This window comes from Clytia hemisphaerica, unplaced genomic scaffold, assembly GCF_902728285.1.
Source record: "Clytia hemisphaerica strain Z4C2 unplaced genomic scaffold, Clytia hemisphaerica genome assembly, whole genome shotgun sequence".
NCBI classification, from domain to species: Eukaryota; Metazoa; Cnidaria; class Hydrozoa; order Leptothecata; family Clytiidae; genus Clytia; species Clytia hemisphaerica.
In genome coordinates, this window is record NW_027103744.1 from 933,716 (window position 1) to 956,503 (window position 22,788).

General features: G+C 34.9%; 1 protein-coding gene and 1 pseudogene across 2 annotated transcripts; both read left to right on the top strand.

The window, feature by feature from the left end:
• The first annotated feature begins 9,779 nt into the window (after positions 1-9,779).
• Positions 9,780-11,228, top strand: LOC136805327 (peptidyl-prolyl cis-trans isomerase FKBP4 pseudogene; annotated as a pseudogene).
• A 165-nt stretch (positions 11,229-11,393) lies between these two features.
• Positions 11,394-21,663, top strand: LOC136805328 (pachytene checkpoint protein 2 homolog). 2 transcript variants are annotated; one of them, XM_067061916.1, is made up of 15 exons: positions 11,394-11,513; positions 11,843-12,008; positions 12,374-12,500; positions 13,187-13,242; positions 13,532-13,622; positions 14,550-14,622; positions 15,058-15,121; positions 15,687-15,773; positions 16,006-16,112; positions 16,923-16,991; positions 17,367-17,451; positions 18,636-18,691; positions 18,963-19,016; positions 20,202-20,271; positions 21,239-21,663. In XM_067061916.1, exons 1-15 carry the CDS (start codon positions 11,428-11,430, stop codon positions 21,443-21,445), a joined length of 1,398 nt encoding a protein of 465 aa, XP_066918017.1. In that variant the 5' UTR covers positions 11,394-11,427; the 3' UTR covers positions 21,446-21,663. The 2 variants fall into 2 exon arrangements, with proteins under 2 accessions (XP_066918017.1, XP_066918018.1); XM_067061917.1 differs by lacking the exons at positions 17,367-17,451; positions 18,636-18,691; positions 18,963-19,016 and having other exon boundaries at positions 21,239-21,533.
• Positions 21,664-22,788: the final 1,125 nt, after the last annotated feature.

Genomic DNA, 22,788 nt, shown 5'->3' on the forward strand with positions numbered 1-22,788 from the left:
TTCCTTGAACCACCTCAAATTTGCCATTTCACTGGATGCATTTTCTGAACCATGTTCAAAATAAAAGATTTCCTAGCACAGAAGCAGCTAGATATGTAATCCCGCAAAAAAAATCATAACAAAGATTTTTTACAGCGCGGGAAAGCTAGCTACGCCGTACACACATAACCTAAAGATTTTTTAGCGCAGAAAAAGCTAATTTTCTCGCGCGCACCACGGAATCGCACGCCACATGCATACAACCCCTGGTAAAATAATATCGAGATATGACCAAGAAGAAAAATCAGCTCCGATCAGAAAACTAGCTATCACTTGAAGAAAGGGTCTTTGTATTTTTTATTTACTAAAAGGGTTGGGGTGGTTCAGCTGAACCATTTGAACCCCCTCAGATCCGCCGCTGGGCGGTCATCGTGATCGAAAAAATGCTCTGTTTGCGTCGCAACGGGTGTTAAAAATGCATGCGGGCGGACGGGCGGTCAAAAACATTCCCAGGTTTTTTTAATCACGCCAGTAACTCAGGGGCGGGTGGTAACGCAAGCAAAACAATTTTTCGATAGTCGTTTGTTTTGGCTGCTGGCTGGCTTGCAGTTTCCTCCAAGAATGCACTAAAAAAATGGATGGAAAAATGGAAACCCAAAAATTTTTACGACCAACCAACCGACTCACTTTTTAGACCCAACGAGGACACATATTTGTGATTGCTGCCTTAAGCTGGCTGCTGGGAGAGCAAACCATAAAACATGGTTCTTCAAACACTTGCGGCATTTTCTAACATTGTTTCAAACATTTATTTTGTTGCATTACAACGGCTTCTTTCTTTTGTTTACTTTTCAAATCACGCGTTTAAAGTTAGGCGGCAATCAAAAATATGTTCCATTCGGGTCGTCTGACCGACTGTTTATTTACAAGAAAACCAGATTCGGAAAGTCGGTAAAATTGTCGGGTTTTTTTGCACAGTTCGCAGGTTCAGATCTTTCCCATAATGATGGGCATGGGCGAACGGAGCATGTCTTTGAATCATTATTTTTTTGTTTACTTAACCCACATTGAGTCCCGTTCAAGTTTTTTCATGTACCCTTATTGAAATTTTCATGTCAAAATTCAGCAACGCGGTAGGGCCAATACCCTGGAGGCCAAAAATAAGGGCCGCTTTAAGGTTAACACATATGTGCGCGCACATTTAGTCTGGCAAATTAAAGATGGCGGCATAAGATTCTGTTGATTACCGACTTGTTTCATCGGGATTTACTAGATCTTAAAAACCGACGAAATTTACTACCGACCGACCGACAGACCGACGACTGGATTTGGAGATGTGTTTTAGGACCCGAATGGAACATATTATTGATTGCCGCCTTAGTCATTTTCAATGTTCATTCCGATTAGCAATGCAATGTCTTCCTTCTAGGGAAACTCGCGAAAGAATGTTTGAAAAAATTATGAACTTGGTTCAAACATTGTTTCAAACATATTTTTTGTATTGTTTTGTTGAAAAGATATGATGTTTGACTCCGCAAACTGTCAAACAGCGATTTCAAACATGAAACGTCACGATATGTTTGAAGAACGATGTTTGAGGGTTTGCTCCCAGCTTTAGTTAATTGTCTGGTTATTTCCAACAAATCATTTCATAGTTACCAAGTGTGCCACATCCTGCGCAGCTGTGGGACACATACGCAAATCGGAGACCTTCTGTCCCGCTGTACGCCCTCATCCTCTGACTCTGTGTCTCACATTTTCAAAAATTCATTAGAATCTGATCTGGCATTAAGAATTTAGAAACTTGACAACTATGTAATGTGCGCAAAACACCCGAAATCCAGAGTAAAACACTGTAAAAGAAGTTTCTTCAAGCTTACACCTATGTTCTGTTCGCGTCGCCTGACCGACTCGCCTTCAAAACATAAATCCCGAGTCGGTCCAGTTGCAATATACCATGAGTGGTCCTAAATCCGACAGCCCTGCCTAATTCCGACCTCCCCCCCCCAAATAACTGTTATGAAAAAAATTTCTATGTTTACTAACATTCCCTCTCCAAGTTGAACGATAAACTATTACAAGAACTCTCGAAACAAAACATCAAACAAGATTAATGTCGGAAATTTTTTTCGATAGCCAAGCCCTTTTCTACATCACCATTTGCTTCAAGTTTTTGTTTACTTCACCCACATTGAGTCCCATTTAAGTTTTTTTCCGTCTACCCTCATTGAAATTTTCAAACTGAAATTTACTGCCGTGATAAAGCTGGTACCCTAAGGACCAAAAAATGGGTTCAGTTTTAAGGTCGACGCGTTTCACTGGATTTTTTTTAGCAAATTTAAACAGGGCAGCAATGGATTCTGTTTTTTTTTTCACTGGATTCTTCGGGATTTACCGTCAACTGCTCTAATATGGGACTATCTGACAAAACATGGGAAGGCAATTCGGCCACCATTTCACCGAACCTCCAAAGTCATTTGATTTGAGTAAATGAACGGCGAATTAAAAAATACACAATTTCTCTTTCGCACAGAGTAGGCTTTTAAATCGAAATATGAAAAAATTCGTAGTGGAACACACGCAAGTGTTTGTGCACTCGAAGAGGAACGAAGAAGTATGATTGATAAACTTGGTGGAGTTATCAATACAGGCCAGATATCAACCATGTTTCGACCAATTGACAATTGTCCCAAGTTAGAGCAGTTGACGGTACTAAATATTAAAAATCCAACAACATTTGCTACCAACCAACCGGCTGGATTTGGGGATGTTCTATGACGCGAACGGAACATATTATTGATACACGCCTTAAAGGGACATAAAAGTAGTAAAATGTAAACATTGCGTGAACTACGTGTCATTAAAGAGAACAATTAAAATTATGTGTTTAAAACAAATTGTAAAACAATAGAAACAATCAAAGTCAGGCATATTTGTTTTTATTTTTTATTTTGAATGTGACACTCGAAAAGCTACGCGAGAAAGACTTTCCAAGTGAGATAATCTCTTTCCTCGTCCAATTTTATCTGAACGGTACTGCCACCATAGTGTGGGGAATCTGGGGAATCTGGGGAATCAAAGCAGTTCACCCTCAGTCAAGGGGTTCGCCAAGGAGCCATCCTATCACCTTACATGTACAACATCTACACCCAAGAACTTATTTCGAACAAAGCCCTACAGATTGGAACCTCACTACCAAATGGTCTTCAGACATGTATTATAGTTTACGCTGACGACATTTTACTACTTAGTCCTACCCTCAGAAACCTTCAAACTCTTATTGACCACTGCGCATCCTTTGGTAAGGAACACTGGCTTAAATTCAACCAAGCAAAGACCAAAACACAATTCGTCATATCTGGACCCACCAAAATCAAATCGCCGACCCTGACTCTTAACGACTGTCAAATATCACAACAAGACACCCTAACGCATCTCAGATTTCAATGGACAAAAAAGAAAAATCATCTATGCTTAAAGAACCACAGAGACACTCGAATAGCAGAGTTATGGTCTGTAGCCACCTCCCTCATCGCTTCCGGCATCCGTAACTGCCATCCTAGCACTACTGTTTCTATATACAACACAATTGTCATACCAAAACTTCTCTACAGCCTTGAATTAGTTAAGAACTTACAAAATCAGAGATGGAGTACCTTGATTCTCAGGCAAGGGCTTGTTTAAAATCTCTATTCAATGTATCGAAGAGAAGCAAAAACGACATTCATCGACTGTACAGTATTCCCAATGTATGCAGCATTATCGATGAACGTCTGAACTTACTCAGGCAGTTAGTGCTTAATGAATCTACCAAGAGTTATATCTGCTTTTTACTGTCTACTCATGCGAACGTAGAATTCAGCTTTCTCGACAAATGTCAAAGAATAATCAATCTTAACGACATATCCTTCACAGAAACACTATTCGGCAAAAGACACCGTATTATTCAATGTTTTGATCAACTGCCCTCAGATATCTTTGATAAGTACAATGATTATATTCAAAACTGGCATGTTTATGATAATCGGGTTGCTTTCAAAGCAATGTTAGAAGAACACGTCATCAGAGCGAGAACAGGGATCTGACCTCTGTCTCTTTATTTCTTTCTTTATCCTGTTCAAATCCCTGTTCTCGCATGTTGACTGTTCATATATTCTATTTAACGTAGTCTTGTTTTTTATTTTTTATTTTTCTTCTTTTTAACCTGTACATATTTTTGTTTATATACCATTCTACTGGTGATAAAAGAGATTCATATATACTTGTTTTGATTTTGTATCCTGCTGCATACGGTTTGTTTATAAATTTTGTCAGTACTTTTATGTCCCTTTAACCTGAGATCAGATTGTGATTGTTTTCTGCACACCACGCTGGAGCTCTGAAGGGATGTGTGAAAACAAACAATCTGTCAAATATGCAATCTCGAAATCGTAAGGAGCGCGTTTGTCTAAAAGGACTAGGAATGACAATAAAGTTGTATGATTGTGTTATGAATAGGGCACCATTTCAGTTTTTGACTTTCCAGCGCACAACAAGATCCTTGTTCATAGAATTTTCTGCAGGAGGACTATTTTCCTCAGATGTTTAATTTTCAAGCGCCTTCAGAGGTTTACTGTGCACGTAAGAAAATTATGAACAGCTGTTATCAGGTTACAGCCGTTTGGTTTGGAAATGCGAACTACAGATACTGTATCTACTGTCAACTGCTTCACTTAATGTTTAAATCTCTTTGACAACAAGTTTGTTTTGATACTTCAATCAAACTTTCAACATATCATAATTACAACCAAATGTATTTTTATTAAAGCATTTTAAAAATAAATAAAATTTGAAGAAGTAATTAACAATTTAATCACTCTTCTGAACTTTATTGAAAAATGTTATGTTGTTAGCTCAAATCCAACAAGCAAAATGCTGAAAGGACCAACCTGATAAAGGTAGTCCAAAAACATGCTAAATTATTACAATGAAAATGTGACTTAACCTAGACCGTGGAAGAAATTGCAGAAATTTGTTTTTCCTTTAAGTGGAAATTAATAATTATTAAATTTTAATATTGATATTAAGAAACATGCGAGTGGAGTGAATGCAGAATTGTTTAGATTTGTTTTTTCTTTCTGACTAACAAACTGCCAATTTTTGCCAAAAGGGAAATCTTGAAAGTATATACAGGTAAACAGCTGCTAAAGACTTATTTAGAAATGGGTCACCCCAATTTTATCAAGATATAATAATGCCATTGATTTGTTGAACTTTAAGTACTAACCCAAGACTCTTAAAAAACCTTAATAAGGGAGCTGGAACCATGTATTTTTCAGCTGGAAATTATCATGGGGAATGTTTTTCTACATCAGGACTATCATCTTTAGCTTCAGGTAAGGGATCTTCTCAAAAATATAATCGATTTTCGATTATTAAGTTCGATTAATGATTCGACTATTTAATCGAATAGCTGCCGTCGTTTAGTCGAATAGCTTCGACTATTTAATCTCCTATATTCGATTATTTAATCTCCTTTATTCGATTATTTAATCCTTGTATTCGATTAATTAATCCTTTTTCGCTTATATCTTAGGGATCCTCTCAAAAATACCGAATTTCGGTAAAATGGTTTTCGGTTAAATTCGGCTGTTTGTTTTGGACAATTTTCCCACCCATCGCAAGTGAAAGAGGATAAAAAATGATAAAAAATGATATATATAAAAAAGTACAGGTTGTAATCCAATTTTCATCGATTTTTCATTGCCTTGAAGTTATATCTTTTTTCAAATGCTGTAACGTCAATTTTAACTTCACGTTTCAAGGGAAGCGCAATTTCGAAAAAGAAATCCCTTTATTTTACAAATCACCGACACATATCTACTCATTCACTTTAGCATTTTTTACCTCCAAAATAAATAAAACTTACTGGTTATCCTTGGGAGTTTTTGATATCCAAAAATGAATCACCATTAATAAAAACAAAGTTTGATAAATAAAGGCTCCCATCGAAAACTGAATTTCGAGGGGAGGAAAGTCTGTAGTGAAAACTGAAGCAAACAAAGCATTCCATTTCCATACATACATACCTCTTACAACCATATCTCAATGTAATAAATTTTATAACTTTCTGTTTTCAAAGTCTTTTCAAAATATGATAACAATATTTTAGGTTTAATTTTCAGAAAATGTTTTCTTCTCAAAACCAAACTCACAAATGACTGAATGAATTCAATGTTTTGATTGCAACATTTTTGAATCTTTCGAATGCGTGACGCAATTTGATTTGCAGAAAATAGAACTCGCGCGAAAAACAATGCAACGACTTCATTTTTTAGATGACAAAAAAAAAGTGCAGCATCAATTCTGTGCGATGATTCGATCTCTTATCTAGCCATTAAAAAAAACCTGGATGTAAAATTCGAATCCATTTTTGCAAACAGAATAATAGAGCATGACGTAACTTGTAAGAAAAAAATGTTGCATTGACCAATCAAAACGCCTTGATTGACGTTTGCGAACAGAACAATAGAGCAAAAGAATGTTTTTTTCCTGCTTTTATATGACGTAATGACGTATTCTTGATCTTGTGAGCGCTCTCCCTTTTATCCTTTTATCTTTTTTTTTGTTTTGCCTTCTTGATTTGAACATGAACACAACGATGGAGTGCTATTCTCGAATCGAAAAACAATAACAAAGACATAAGAAGCAACTGTGTTGAGGGGTTGATAACAGAGGAAAGTGTTTATCGTGGAGAGATCGTGGAATTGTTGCTTAATCCAAACATTAAGAAACTTAAAGAATTTGAATCTGAATTCTGCAACCTTTACGGCTCAGGAAGATAGGAGGTTAAGTTTAAGTATGGTACATTCTACCGGGTGCGCCACAAAAAAGTTTCTCTCTTTAAAACTGATTTTTCGAAATCTAAATATTAAAAAAAAAAAACATTCTTATTCCATTGGAAAGAAGAAAGATAAACTTAAATTTTGATGGGTAATTTATTAAATTTGTTTCATTAGATCGAAAGTTATGCTCAATTGAATAAAAAAGTTACTTTCTGAAAGTGCCCGAAAACTTTAAAAATAGACCTATCAAATTAAACAGAAGCATAATAACACGATACATCAGTAATTTTGTTTCAGTCATTGAAAATGATAATTAGCCGTCTAAATGACCTTTTGTTATATAGAGGAAGGTTGAATTTCAATAAAAAGAAGAAAAATTGTTGGGAAAAGCCAAAAAATCTGGTAAAATTCATAAAAATATATCAATAATGGGTTTCGAGGTAGATCTAGGCTTACAGACTTTATCTAGTCTAGAATAAAAAATCTGAGGAAAATTTTGGTAAAAGTAAATTAAATGATTTTGATGAAGGTTTTAAACCCTTTCGACCCTTCAGTTTCGAAATTTATGTGTTTAATTACTTAAAAATGCTCTTAATCATATAAAGCTTATTGCTATTGCCAATTTTAAAATAAAAATTTGATAAGTAGATTTTTAACGTTTTCGGGCACTTTCCGAAAGTAACTTTTTTATTCATTTGAGCATAACTTTTGATCTAATGAATCGAATTTAATAAATGACCCATCAAAATTTAAGTTTATCTTTCTTCTTTCCAAAGGATTAGGAATGGTTTTTTTTTAACTCTTAGATTTCGAGAAAATCAGTTTAAAAGTGAGAAACTTTTTTGTGGCGCACCCGGTATCTAGTTAACCAGAGCATACTTCCAAACCTGCATCTTTATAGTTTGCTGGTATCTTAACAGATTTGTACTCGTTATACCTGGTTTTGTGGTTTTGTAGATGTCTGTAATTCAGACTACTGCATCTATGATTAGTTTGCAATATCTTCTAGAAGCCTTATATTGCCTTGTCCTGTAAAAAGCTTTTTCTTTCATTGATATTCATCAACTTTCTTGAGCTTCGATGCAAAATTGAAAAGAATATTTGTGAGTGATGAAACTCTATTGCAGTCAATAAATCATGATTCTCCCTACATGGACGTCTATCAATTTGCCACATGATGAACACTAAGGCTAATCAACCGCTGGAGGCGGTTTCTTTCATGGTGGTACGCTAATTTCGTTTTGCCTTGGCTCATTACTTAGTTTAGGTATAATCTTATTTCTTTTTTATGATTTTTGTTGGCGAAAACGTTTAGAACATCCCAGACTTAGTCAAAAATTGCCAGAAAATGAATTGGCGAATCAGAAACTTCTCTATTGTTTATTAACCGTATTAATTATTCGTAAAATGTCCCTTTAAAAATGGCGCCTTTTGCATAAACAAAGATGGCGGTTCGACAAAAAACCGCGATAAAAAAGCTCAATTTCAAGCGTTTTAGAGCTGTTTTCTTCCTAAAAATACAGCCCTACAGCAATGTTTTTAATCTGAAAGTTTATATCGCTACTTTGGCCGCAATCTTTACTGTTATGTTTTTATTTTTCTTTGCATTTTACAGAACGTAGAATCTCTTAGAATCCAGAGTAGCAGTGTGAGTGTCCAGGGTGTCGATTTGTTAGGTTTTTTACATGTTTTTGAAGAGAAAGAGAACGCGAGAGATCAATCTCTCGCTATTAGATTTACATAAACCATTCGTAAGGTAATTGGCCAACAATGGAAAGAGCAAACAAACCATTAGCTCAGCGAGAGGAGAATACACTCTCCGTTCTCTTTCTATCCTTTTAAAAAATAAAGGGAAGCTCAAAATTTAAAGACTCTCCGGTGAAGCGTTTGGCAGACCTTTTATATCAACTAAACAGAAGTAAAAAATATATCACTCTCTCAATCACGAACTGAAAAGTTTGCAAGGATCAAAGAAGAGAGCTTGAAAGGGGGCTTTGTTCTCAATCAACATGATTTTGCGAAATATTAATGATAGCATACTTCTTTATTTCAAAGCAACTGGTCATAATTACTCTCATGAATTGATCAAGTTTTTCTACCAAATTAAGCTAGGTTATAAAAATGATATGCATATCGACTTATATGGGGCCGTTTCATCAATACCCGTGGACTCATCAGTCGAAACATGACTTATGATTTTTATATGGAGCATTTTAGTAGATATTTAAGTTTTTAAGATCATTACAAGGAAATTCGAATGAAAAGAACACTACAAGGATTGTAAAAGCTTTAAATAACAAAAAAATTGTGAATAGCTTTGAGAAAGGTCTACTTATTAAATCAAGCATTTGATTTGAATGTTTTGATTTTGATATGTTTTACCGTGGTTACTCTTACTAAGATAAAAAAGCCGCGGCTGAATGAGATAATTGCGCATAATTGTTTAGTGAGTGAGTTCGCGGCTCCGATAATTATTACAAATATTTCACAGCTTTTTTCGACCAATCAGGTTCAACTCGCTATATTATAGCGAGCAGAACGGTGGGATGTTCTAAACGTTTTCGCCAACAAAAATCATAAAAAAAGAAATAAGTTTACACCTAAACTACTCATTACTTTGTCTACCATTTACTTTCGGCTTTTTTAACTAGATCACCCAGGTGTTTCTCTTTTTTTTCCCTGAATGTCTTTTATTCAGAATTGAATAATCGAGACATGAAAAATGACTATATTGTAATCTGTTTTCAATGAATAATCTAAAATGTACTGGAGATGACGTAGGCGTTAATAATGTGCGCTCGCTCTTTCGCGAGATGGAAGGCGCCTTCATGATGCGTGATGGAAGGCAGTTGTTTCAGTGTGGTTTACATCCACACTGTGATGTCTACGACTAGTGGTTTTAGAAAAATGCTTAGTTCACTACTGTTTACTTAATACCATAAAAGGATTGAATAAAAAGTCAGATTTTCATCTTAATATTCAACCTTCGTTCTTAGAAAAGAGAAAGATTTACAATAAATATGGATATTGATGAGCCAGCTGCTCTTTTTGAAGACCTTACTCCAAATAAGGATGGTGGTGTCACAAAAACAATTACCAAGCAGGGCACTGGTAATGCAACACCCTATAAAGGAGCTAAAGTTCATGTGCATTATACGGGTAGGTTATTGGATGGCACTGTTTTCGATTCAAGTCGTGGAAAGCCAGGTTTTTTTAGTTTTCAAGTTGGTGTTGGACAAGTAATCAAAGGCTGGGACTTGGTCATACCAACAATGAAGAGAAACGAAATTTGTGAGATCAAGGTTGCACCACAATATGCTTATGGGGAGGAAGGTTTTCCGCCAACAATTCCTGGCAATGCAACCTTGATCTTCCAGATTCAACTTTTTGGATGGGAAGATGAAAAGATAACTAAAGATGGTGGCATAACAAAGCATATTGTTAAAGAAGGTGATGGCGTAATCAAACCAAATCTAGATTCAATTGTCAAGGTTCATTTACGAGGATCATATCAAGGTCGAGTTTTTGATGAAAGAGATGTTGAGTTTATCCTTGGTGATGGTTACGAGAAAGAAATTATTGATGGTGTTGAAAAAGCTTTATTAAAGATGAAACGCCATGAAAGGGCTATAATCCAAATCAAACCACAATATGGTTTTAGAGATGAAGGCCATGAAGAGTTTAATGTGCCTCCAAATGCTGAAATTGAATACGAAATTGTATTGTATAGTTTTGAAAAGGCTCTTGAAATTTATGAAATGGATTATGATCAAAAGCTAGAGAGATCTCAATCTTTAAAAGATAGAGCTTTGCCTCATTTTAAAATTGGAAGATATAATCAAGCAATCGAGTTTTATGAGCGTATCATCACTTTCTTAAAAACAAACAAACTTGATAATGATTATCAAAGAAGCCTCCCCATGACAATATCTGCCATTTCTAATATTGCTCTCTGTCATTTGAAGATGAAAGACTTTTTGAATGTTGTTACAAATTGTCAAAAGGTCCTTGAGTTGGATGATAAAAATGTAAAAGCTACTTTTCGTATGGCTGAGGCGTATGCTGGGTGTCATGATTTCAGTCAAGCAGTCATTTATTTCGAGAAGACATTAGATTTAGAGCCATCAAATAGCTCTGCCAAAAAGCAGCTTCTAAACGCCAGAGCTATGCAGAAGAAATCAATTGAAAAAGAAAAGAAGCTATACAGTAATATTTTTGCTAAAATGAGCGATAATTAAAAAGTCAAAGGTTAGATGAATCGGACTTGGTTAATTTTAGGAAAATATGTCTTTACACATTGGACAGTTTTTTTGTGCTTTTATAGCAAATTACATTTTCTTTTTATAAATTTTGTAAATAGGATAGAAGATTAATTTACCGTAGACTTTGTAAAATTTTAACAAAACATGGATTTTTGAAAAGTGATTCAGTTTAGGCCTCTATCATAATAATTAAATGAATTGATAAATACAAAATGTCATTCTTTATGCTTTATGACAAAATACTTCAAATCTTAAGTCAAGTTTTAACAAATTCAATATACTCCTTATCTTTTAGTGCCACAGTATTATGTATGTTTTTATTTTGCAACTCATTAGATATACAAAAATACTAGCAAATAATTATGGATCATGTCAATGAACTAGGAGATGCCCTGCCTGCACAAGCCTCTGATCTCATCCATGTAGAAGTTTGCAAAACTCAAAACAGGTAATGAGTTATGGAATTTTAATATATCCAAAACAAAATTCCTTAGTGTTAGGTTATTTATTGAAATGTTGATATTTGGCCTCAAAAACCTTCGAAGATTGTTTTAATTTTAAAAATCCTCGCAGAATTTACTATATCGTGTAGTATTATCAAATAACCAAGGGCAAAATAAAGCCGTTATATTTCTATCTACCACTAACCCTGGAAAAGGATATTTTAAGCTCCTCACGTCCACCTTAAAATCTCATCAAAAAGTGATGTATGATAATTGATCTGGTACCTTATCCCTTCATTGAGAACTATAATTATTTTCCTTACACTTACTTTAGCATTGCCAAAGATGGTGAAATTCAGAATTTGGTGTTGCATTACCTGGAGACAGTCCCCAGTATGAAGTATGGAGATATTTACACTGACTTTGCTGGTCAAAGTGATATTTTTACCAACAATATTGATCATATTGTCATCAGTGAATCTTCAAATCCCAATTCTGTGGTAAGTATGTTCTTAGACTTCTTTACTTTAAAATCCATTTTGTGATAGATTTTATGATATACCATAGGCAAAATATTTTTAACCCTTCAGCAGTCTTCAGTGCCCGTTTTTACAAAACGTTTTACAAAACACTATTATAACCTAAAACATCGCATTATTGGTCGCTGCTATTTTTCAAAAATCCTTCTTTAATTATAAACTCCTTTTAATAGAGGTTTTTATTTTGGTTGTATTACAAAATGTTAGAAAACATTCGATTTTCGTAAACAGTTGTATTTTCAAAATCGAATGTTTTCTCCCATAATGCTGGATTTTTGTATGTTTTCATTTGTCACAAACTCAACAAATTCATTTTCCCTTGTTAGAGTATTGACAAGAGCAAAGTGAAGATGATGATCCATGTTTACACATTAAATACAGAAGGTGCAGCTTCTGAAGAAATTGAAGAAGAAGAAGATATCTCAGCTGCCAATCACTGGATATTACCCTCTAGTAAGTATTTCTTTGTTTCAATCTGGATTTCAAACGATTCTATCGGGGACCATAAGTTTCACCTACTTATCACTAATCAGGGCTAACGAAACCGGGGAGGGGGAGCTAGGGGGGCTATAGTCCCTCCACTAGAGGGTGAGAGAAAAAAGGGATAAAATGAAAAGAAGAAAAGTGGTAATTCATAAAGATTTAACGGGTAAACTTGAATTAGATGAAGTTGGTAGAAAGTTTGTGTCCACTCGAGTGCATTGCTTAATTACTTTGAACAATTTAAATTTTAGTTACTATATATGCTTACTTTTTTCCCAGTGGATCTCAAAACTTTGCACAAAAAAATATTCGAATAACTCTAGATGTAATTTTGTTTATAACTATGCGCTTTGAACATGCGAAAGTCAGCTTTTATTTACTTATATATAGTTTTCATTTTCATTTTACCGTTCGTCGGCGCTAGGCCGTCTTGGGGCCTCCTTTTTTAGTCGCTACATCATTTAGCCCCATCACTTTCAAAACCAATTCGCTTGCCCTGCTATAACACAAACTAGTGAAGATCTACTGTTTATTAACTTTGTTTTTTAAGATGATTGAAATTATGCATTGTCACAACAATTGCTGTAAGTTTTCATGAATGTTTTTATTCGATTCAGTAAGTTATTCTCTAGACACAATTCCATCTCCACTTTTAGGTGAATTTGAGGGTCTTTGGGAGAACTTAATATTTGATCACGATGTCAAACAACAGGTATGATGAAGTTCGTTTATTTACTGATGCTTTCTCTATTTCACCCTCCTAAACTATTATAATTGAATTTAATTATTTTATCCATCTTTTTCTTATAAGTGCGAAAGTTTGTCAAAATGTTTTAGATGGATACCTTGGTTAGCTCTAGTTTAAACGACCCACTTTTCGCCCTGCCTTGTATACTTTCTACCCACTTTTTACCTACTAACAATTAGAATAGGTCGTCTAAACTAGAGCTTGTCACGATACATAAACTGAAATAACTTTTATTTCACTTGTATAATTTCAGTTACTAAATTATTCATCAACGACCTTATTATTTTCTGACAAAGAAGTTGATCCAAACATCATAGCATGGAACAGAGTGGTCTTACTTCATGGTAAATATCTTTGACATTTTCACTGATTTCAAATACCTAATTGTTTTATCCACTCATCTTTGATACAACCATGAACATATAAACGACTGGACATCCATCTCCTTTGTATTTTTGTAGAAAGCACTGCTAGCTTCGTTGGGGCTTCGTAAAAAACATAAAATGAAACAATAAATTTTGATGATATACTTCTTGGGAATATCTTGCTAACAACGTCAAAACTGGAACAAAAGTCTCTGTTGTTCTACTCTTCTGAAGTCTTTTATCTATATCATAACAACGAACGATAACAGGCAAAATGTTGGTCAGCTTGTCAAAACTGCGACTAATATTTCTAAATTTTGACTCAAAAGTTTAGAGAGTATGAGATTCAAATTATAATGTTCTTATGACACAGGCTCTCTTTGGCATACAATTTTTTCAAATCGTAAAAAAAATTATTGGAGTGACAAAAGTGATTCAAAAATATACACGCAGTTGAAATTTTGCTTTACAGCTTTTCAGCTTTTCAACTTATGATAAAATTTGAGAATAATTCTTTTGTGAATTACGAGTAGTAAAGTAATAAAGTAATTCAAAGAAATAAAATTGTGATGGAATATTGTCGGATTTTTTGTAACAATTTTGAAATACAGGCGGCAACGAAGCTCGCTTCAAGGACTCAATAGAAGATAGACGTCCAGTCGTTGATATGTTCATGACACAACTAACATTTACCGAAACCTCTTTGTCAAGACATTTGAGTTTACGACTCTACTCGTGGAATAAGATCCCAACAAGCTTCTATGTTAGGTAAATATGTGCCAAAAGATCTAGTACATGTCCAGATTTGTCGGATATCCCAAATATTCTACATCAGATCATATACCATTCTTCATAACACATCTCAGTCTTAATTTTCTAAACTTTTAGATAACTATTTATTCATAGGTCCTCCAGGTACAGGCAAAACCTCATTATGTAAAGCTCTAGCACAAAAACTTACAATACGGCACTCCAACAGGTAGCTACTTTATTATATCTGTTTTTTTCGGCTGGGATTTCCTTTCGATATTCGAATTTCTATCTGAACCTTTTGGCACAAAAACTTTATCCAGTTTTTTTAACTTTTTAACTTTTTACGTCGAATTTCAAATTTTTCAATCATTACTGTATATATGATCAGTGCGTGAGCACGGAGTTCTGAGTGATGTACTTTTAAGTTTTAATGGAAGGTAACTTTTAAAATATTGATACATGGCTCTGGTTCTTAATTAATCGAGCACTCTTATGGCATTGATTTACCACACTTGTTTTATCTGAACCTTTTGTGTGAAAACGATTAAAATTGCACTTTTGAGGTATTACCTTCCGTGTCCCAATGACTTTTCGTGGATTTTGGTTCTTCCACTTATTTAATTTTACATAAAATGTGCAATCTTCTTCTTTGTTATTTTAGATTTCGGTATGGTCAGCTAATAGAAATCAACAGCCACAGTTTATTTTCAAAATGGTTTTCTGAAGTACGAATCTTTAAAAAATTTACTGTCGTTACATATGAGTAGAAATTGTAGCGATATTAGCCCCAAATGAAAGCTTTGACCTTCTGATGCTCTTTCTTTCTAAAATAACCTTCCCAAATCAAGGTTTTCTTTATTTTTCGATTGAATTTTAACTGCCTATCTTGAAAGCAGTTTGTTAAATTTGATGTATATTGTTCCCTAGTGTAGTTTTCTCCCAAAATTACTTTTGCAACTCAGAGAAAATGCAGCACGATAGACCTTTCTATAAATTACGTCACGAACATCACTTGCCTCGTTTTGAAATGAAATACAGTAATGCTATGGTGATTAACTCCCAGCGGATTTTATTAGAACTACTTCCTATTCATAAAAGAAACATTTAATGTCTCAAAGGGCATAATCACCATGGTAATTGTTTGAATACGAGGCAAGTGATGTTCGTGACGTAATTTATGAAAAGGTCTATTCTTTTGGGACCTTCCTATCAATTAAATGTTTCTTGTATTATATACCCTTTGCCCCTAGGTTATTTATGTCTTTGAAGTTTTACTTCTGACTTATTTAGAGTGGAAAATTGGTTATGAAAATGTTTCAAAGAATACAAGAATTGATAGACGATCCATCAGCTCTCGTCTGTGTACTGATAGATGAGGTATTCTCAAAATTAATGAAGGACCATAAACTAAGTTACCTTATCAACACTCTACCTTGTAGAGCAATGAAATGCCTATCAATAATTATATAAATCCGCTAGGTTCAACCATTTGAAAATAGACTTAGTTGCTGAAGTCTGACTAAAAAGAGCTATTACTTGATGTTTCAAAGATGACAATTTCAAGATCCTATACTCAATTCAACAAATGATCGTATCATGAAAATTTCAGGTCGAAAGTTTAACAGCAGCAAGAACGGCGGCAATGAAAGGAACAGAGCCTTCTGATGCTATTCGTGTTGTCAATGCACTCCTTACACAAATCGACCAAATTAGAAAGTAAGTGTCACCCGGTCATCCATATGCGTACGTAAATATTTTGCAAATATTTAACACCCCTTACCATTGTACGTACAGAGAACAATAGAAATGACGTCATTCAAACAATAGACGTACGCTTTTGCTACGATCAGTGCCATAACATATTGGCACTTTTGGCTAATTTACCATTTTTCGAAAATTGAAGTTCGAGCGAGAATGTCAATTTCAGGCCTTCAACTTGATTTCGTCGATTATTTCGATCTGAGAGGGATTTATTGGTTTCTAGGCTATATTTCAAGCCCTACTGGACCATTTTTGAACTTTTGGATCCTCAGATCTTAAGTCTAGCGTTGAAACTCAGAGTTAAAACTCTACCCTTCGAACCTATTTTAGAGCACTTACAAATCGATTGTGGTTTCAAAACTTCCCAGTGGAACTTCCCTATTGTGCCAAGTATTTTGTCACTGATTGTAGCCCTCTGTACGTACTATTTGGATGGTCCCCTCGGTATCACATTGGGTATTCCCCTCCGTATCACATTGTATATTCCCCTCCGTTTCACATTTTATATTCCAGCAAGGTCTGACCTCCATCTGTCACGTGGTGTAATAGAGTCTCGCCTAAATTCTAATTCAAGTTAAATGTATTGACTTGGCTAATATCAAATGTTACAAGATTACAGACAATTTTAAAATCTTCTGTCCAAGGTAGCCTCACCCTCCGACAAGTTTCTTTTATTTTACCGTCACAGTCCTTTGTTGTTTATCTCCATACTAAAATATCTGCTACTATTGAAATTGTACTAATAAAAGTTTATCTCATACACAGATACCCAAACGTGATGATATTAACCACATCGAATATAACCGGAGCTATCGACCTGGCTTTTGTTGACAGGTATGAAGAATTCTTTTATTCTTTGGTTGTTAAAGGACATCATTTACCGTATTTAACCTACCTTATACTTAAACAGCATTTTTTAAATTAATATATAAAGAAAAAACAGCAGAATATCATCTTCAACAATATCTCCATGATTTTTACAACTTAGAAGAAGCATGAGCTCGGAAAATATTTTGTACCAGACCTAATATCTACGTAAATCTCAAAACTTATTTCCGTAGTTAGAGAAATAGTTCGAGTTGTGGAGAGTTTATTTTGTACGCTTTTGTTACGTTGAGAATGTTGATTGGTAGAATAAGTTTTTCAGTGAAATAATCACTTAAAAGAATTATTGATTTAATTTTCTTTGCTTTGTTTCTTTATATTTAGAGCGGATATCAAACAATACATAGGCCCACCATCAGAAAACGCCATCTTTTCTATATATCATTCGTGTATTAACGAACTCAAAAAGGTTTGTGAGTTTTTGTTTTAATTCCTGGGCCTTTCTTACTGGCATCATATGAGATCTCTCGGTTACCGGTAGGTCTGGACGTAAGAGCACCTCGATCCATGTCGCCGTATTATTTTTATCACGCCTCAAAAAGTTGAGATTGGCCTTTTTTTTTCTTGGTTGAATAATGTGCATTTGAAATCAATTAATGTTGAAAAATTTGAAAGTTAATCAGTGATGATATTTAAATGCGTATCTATAAATAACTAAATTTTGGCGGAAACTTGGTGGATTGAGACTATACTTTAGGCGTACAAACTTTCGCGAGCAGAAACTTTCGCGAGGACGAAAAATCGCGAAATTCACGACATTTACTTTCGCGAATTCAACGGAAAAATATTTTTCGCAAGCATAAACTTTCGCGAATCAAGACGTAAAATTGAGAATTTTCACATGAAAAAATGGCTTAGAGGATTGACTTGAAACATTTGTCCTTTGACTTATTAGTCTTTTAGTAGGCTAAAAAGTGCCATAAAAGTTACACTTTATTCAAAGTTTGAAGTTTTACACATAAACGTTCGCGAATAGCCCTTCCTAGAATTTTTAAAGACATTTACTTTCACAAAAAGGACCAAAATTCGCGAAAATCGCGAAAGTCTCTGCTCACGAAAGTTTGTACGCTTAAAGAAGATGGGAGGATGGATTGATTTTCCATTTAGAGTGTTGGGGTTTGGAAGAGAAGAGGTTGTTTTTTATGGTGACGAAAAAGCTTATTTTAGATCACCCGTTACTTGTGTTCGATGTACGCTTTCAATGCTTTACATGTTTTGTTTTTTATAAGCATAACGCTTATAAGCATATGAAGGCTCAGATTTGCAGAATTCCTAAGCATAACATGAGCATATATGTCAGCCTAAAATATTTTTCAAGTGGTCATTTTTATCTGTTTAAAAAGGTTTGGTAGTGGTCATATAACAAATAAGACATTCCACGGCTAGCTAACATTCCACTACTCCCAAAATCTGAACAAATTTTGGCTCAGGGTGAATCATAAGCATGATTCTTTAGCATATAATAAGCATAAACTATGCCTGGATGCTTTGAGAACTTAAGCATACACGAGCCTGACCAAGGGGCATACACTTGCTTATAAAAAAAAAACATGCAGTTCTTACGTCTTTCAAATTCTTTGATTTTGTTCACAGCGTCAAATCATAACTCGTGCAAATCTCCCAGACTTAAGGACATTGAAAATGATGAGGTATGAGCTTCTTTTGTTTTGCTTTGTTTTGCCTTTTTAAGTCGTCCGGATTGGTAGCTTCCACTTTGATTCTATACACTCTTGTTTTTATAAGAACATTCTTAAATTTCTATTGTTCCGAACAAATTTGCTCTGAGGGCCTAAATCTGGGGCTGGTGTTCTTATAAAATTGTATAAATAAAAAAGCGTGTTAAAGGGGTGATTTTTACGATGCTTATTTGACCATCCTTGCTTTCTAGAATTTTATTATTTTTCTCTTTTACCTACAAAGGTTTCAAGAGAATGAGGCAAATTCGACGAGTTTTCGACTTCTTGAAGTTGCCAGGTAACTAGTAAACTTTGCCTTGCTCGCGAAAATAAAACTCGCAAAGTATTTGAAAACGCTGATTCAAAATAAATACCAGAAAACTTCGCGGTTTCTTGACTCGCGACAAATATTTTGATTAATAAGTGTAAGAAGTGTTTACCCATATCGCCAAAACATTGAGAATTTCAAAGAGAGAGGGTAGGAAAGGCAAATGAAAAGTCTACACAGGAAAAAGTATGGAAATCACATGCTTGGTAAAACTGATTTCCGAGCATGTGATCCTGCAAAAAATCACATGCATGTGAAAATGCAATTCACAAGCCATCTTTTCTCAACTTAAATGGAGTGTCTGACTAGATCTAAAATCACAAATAGGATTGTTTGTCTTTCTTAGAGAGAGAGGTTTAATACCCTAAAAGTAACTCGCTTCTATTCTATTTAACAAGTGAGAGAAGATGGATTGTGAATTACACTTTCACAGGCATGTGATTTTTTGCAGGATCACATGCTCGGAAATTGGTTTTCACACGCATGTGATTCACGGATTTTTTCCTGTGCTAGTTTAAAATTCACCGCATGGATGGTTTCTCGCAAAGTTCAGGCTCCCTTCGGCCTTTATGATGTTACCTGCCTATGATCTGCTAGGTTAGTTTCGTTAGTTTAGTTTAGACCCGCATTGTCTGGACTATCAAAGTGTGTAATGATTTCCTTTAGTATACTCTTTTGATGGTGGTAGACCCTTTCCAATATGTAAATCACTTATTGACTGCGTAAATTCAAACTCGACTGGGAGACCAATTTCCTCGAATACACGGGTTGCAAAATTATAGCAGTACAGTCGAAAAAGTTCACGTGACTTCATTCCCATGTTACTTGTTTTACAACTTACAGTTAATAACTTTATTAGTGTTGATAAAATAACTCCAACCAACCAGAAATGAATGTCATGTAACAAACGCATAAAAATTTCGAGTAAAAGCGTGATTTGACTTCAGTCTTAAATTTTGCAACACATGTATTACATAGGTTCGAATTGTCAGTTTGTAAGTTTATACGAACAAACTCTTATAAGAGTTTTTCCTTAGTTTCTCCTTGACGGGAGACTGAAAATGCGTTCAAATCATAGAAAGAATCGGATTATCAAAGTTGTTCTTCTCCAAATCCCTTATCCCACTAATCGCATGTATTTTTTTTTGTTTTCAGGAAAAGTTGTGGTCTAAGTGGAAGAACGTTACGAAAGTTACCCTTTCTCACGCATGCGCTCTTTTTGCAAGTAAGTCTCCATTGTTTCTCTTAAATAAAAGAAAGTGTGTCCGGAAATAGCGAAACAGATCTTGTATGATTTAAAATCCTCAAAAGCATTTATCTTACTGCGTTTATAAATTTGGTGGGAATTTAATTATGCAGGTGAAAGATTGTTTTAGCAAAAAAAAACTTGAAAGAACACAACTATGGAAAATGCATGAAATGAATTAATTTTTTGCGGGAACTTAATTTGGTGGATGTCGGGTATTTCTAGGTAGTTCAGGAAAATTGGCATGCGTTGTATAAATTTATAGGCTTTTTGCTTTACATGTCTCAAGTCTGCATTTTGTTTTTTCAGGTACACTGTAAGTAAGAAGAATAAGATTTCGAGAAAGAAAAAGTTCTTCTGAAAACAAAAATTACGTTTTAAGAGCACAGAATTTAATGTCGATCGAAAATGTTTTCAAAAATGATAAGCGAGACCCTCTTTTATTTTTTTTCCAAAATGGAAGAAAATGGGTGAAAGCCGTCATGTAGGTAGTAATTATCTCATGTATAGTGTGGTCGTGTTACAAAAGTACTCAGGCATTTTGGTCTAAAATTGACCAAAAATTGCATCTTCTGCGTGAATTATCTCGAGTTAGGTAATGAAATCGGCTATACCCGTCTAAAAGTCTTCTATATAGTTTTTTGAGAGCTTTCGAATGGTATACATGATGTTGTCTCAAAAAGAGTTTGAAATTTTCAAAAATTTTTGACCTTAGGGTTTTGCCTGGGGAAAAAAGAAATTGCCCAAAAAAGGGATGTTCCACCAGTGGGATTTTAGGGGATTTTTTCCTGAGGCATATGATAAGCATCCTATAGAGAAGGTCTGGAGAAAGTTTCAGCTATATATTATTTTTTTCCTGTAAATTATGCTAAACGACCCCACTAGTATTCAACTTTAATTGGATACGATTTTGATTCTAATATAATGGTGTTTTTACTTTTCTCAGGGATATACTTCATTCACACAAGAACAATTTATTGCAGCTTTGTCAAGATGTGTGGATAAACAGTTAGCTGATCGTGAGCTGTTAGCCAGTGAAATTCAAAAACAATACGACAACAATTCAAGTGAACATTTGCTGACACCTAAAAAAACAGTGTCTGGTGAAGAAAGAGAACACATTCATACCAATGGTATTATAGAGTCTAGATGAAATAATTTGATGAGATAATGACCGAGAGTTGTGGTTGTTGGTTGAAAAGTTGAATTTGAATTTCGTGTGAGTATGTAATTTTGTGAACTATGTCGTCTCTCGTTGAAAAATGTAGCGTGGAATGGTTCTTTTATGAATTCAAGAATTCATTACCATGTTTACCGGATATTGTATGTTTCAATTGTACTGGAAAACTATCAAATCACGTGCTTTGGAAACTGACTTTCATTTGTATGAAAAGACTTGGGCGGGTCCCCAGGGGGGTACTAGGTTTGCGAGGTGACGGGTATGTCCGAGCCGAAAATCGAAAATCGACCCTTTGAGAGACAAAATTTTGGTGATTTTGGGATCCTTTGAGAGACTTTTTCCTAAATTTTGGTCCATTTTTTCCAAATTTTGGTTTGATTTTCACCAAATTTTGGTCAAAACTTTTGGAAATCATGACCCTTTGAGAGAGAAATTTTCGATTTTCGTGATTTTGGGACCCTTTCAGAGACTAATTTTTGAATTTGTACCCCTTTGAGAGACTTTTTAGGAATGAGAAAAGGTACCCTTATGGCTCGCACATACCCGGCACCCATTTTGCCTAAGTACCCCCCCCCCACCGGGGGCGGGTCTCGTCTCTGGCTGGTCTCCACAAGCGTGCACTCTGAAATCGATTCGTTTGGCGCAATGGCCTCTCCCAGAAAAAATCCGTTCATGGGGGGTGGAGGATGAATTGTCCAGGGGTATTGAAAAAATACCAAAAAATTGCAATGTCCAGGGGGGTAAATTCCAATGTCCAGGGGTAATTTTTTGTGTCCAGGGGGTTGATTTGATGTTTGTCCAGGGGTATAACCCGTGTCCAGGGGGTTAAAAATCAAAATGTCCAGGGGTAATTCATGAAAAAAATTATATATCCTCCACCCCCCCATGAACGGATTTTTTCTGGAAGAGCCCAATAATAGATTTTTCTTGGAAAACAGGTAATTGAAAAAGTAATTAGCGCTTGTCAACAAAGTTAAGTGTACTTCAACTTTTTTAAACCGTCACGACAGATCAAACCAATGTGATCTCAGCGCGCAATTGTAAAAACCAGTCTTAAAAGCCTAGCAATCTCGAACCCAGGCAACTTTTGAAGTTATGGATGATAGGTGTGTATATAAGAGATATGGAAAACCACGAGTATAGAACAAGACTACAAATTCAGGGAGGAGAGAATGACAAATTATTTAGGTGTTAATACCTCAGAACATTGATTTTCAATCAAGGGTGTGCTTAACAGAAACAAATGATAAAACGTTTTTATTTCTTTCTGTTTCTAACTTTCGATAAAAAAGTCTTGAATACTTCGGAGGTTATAG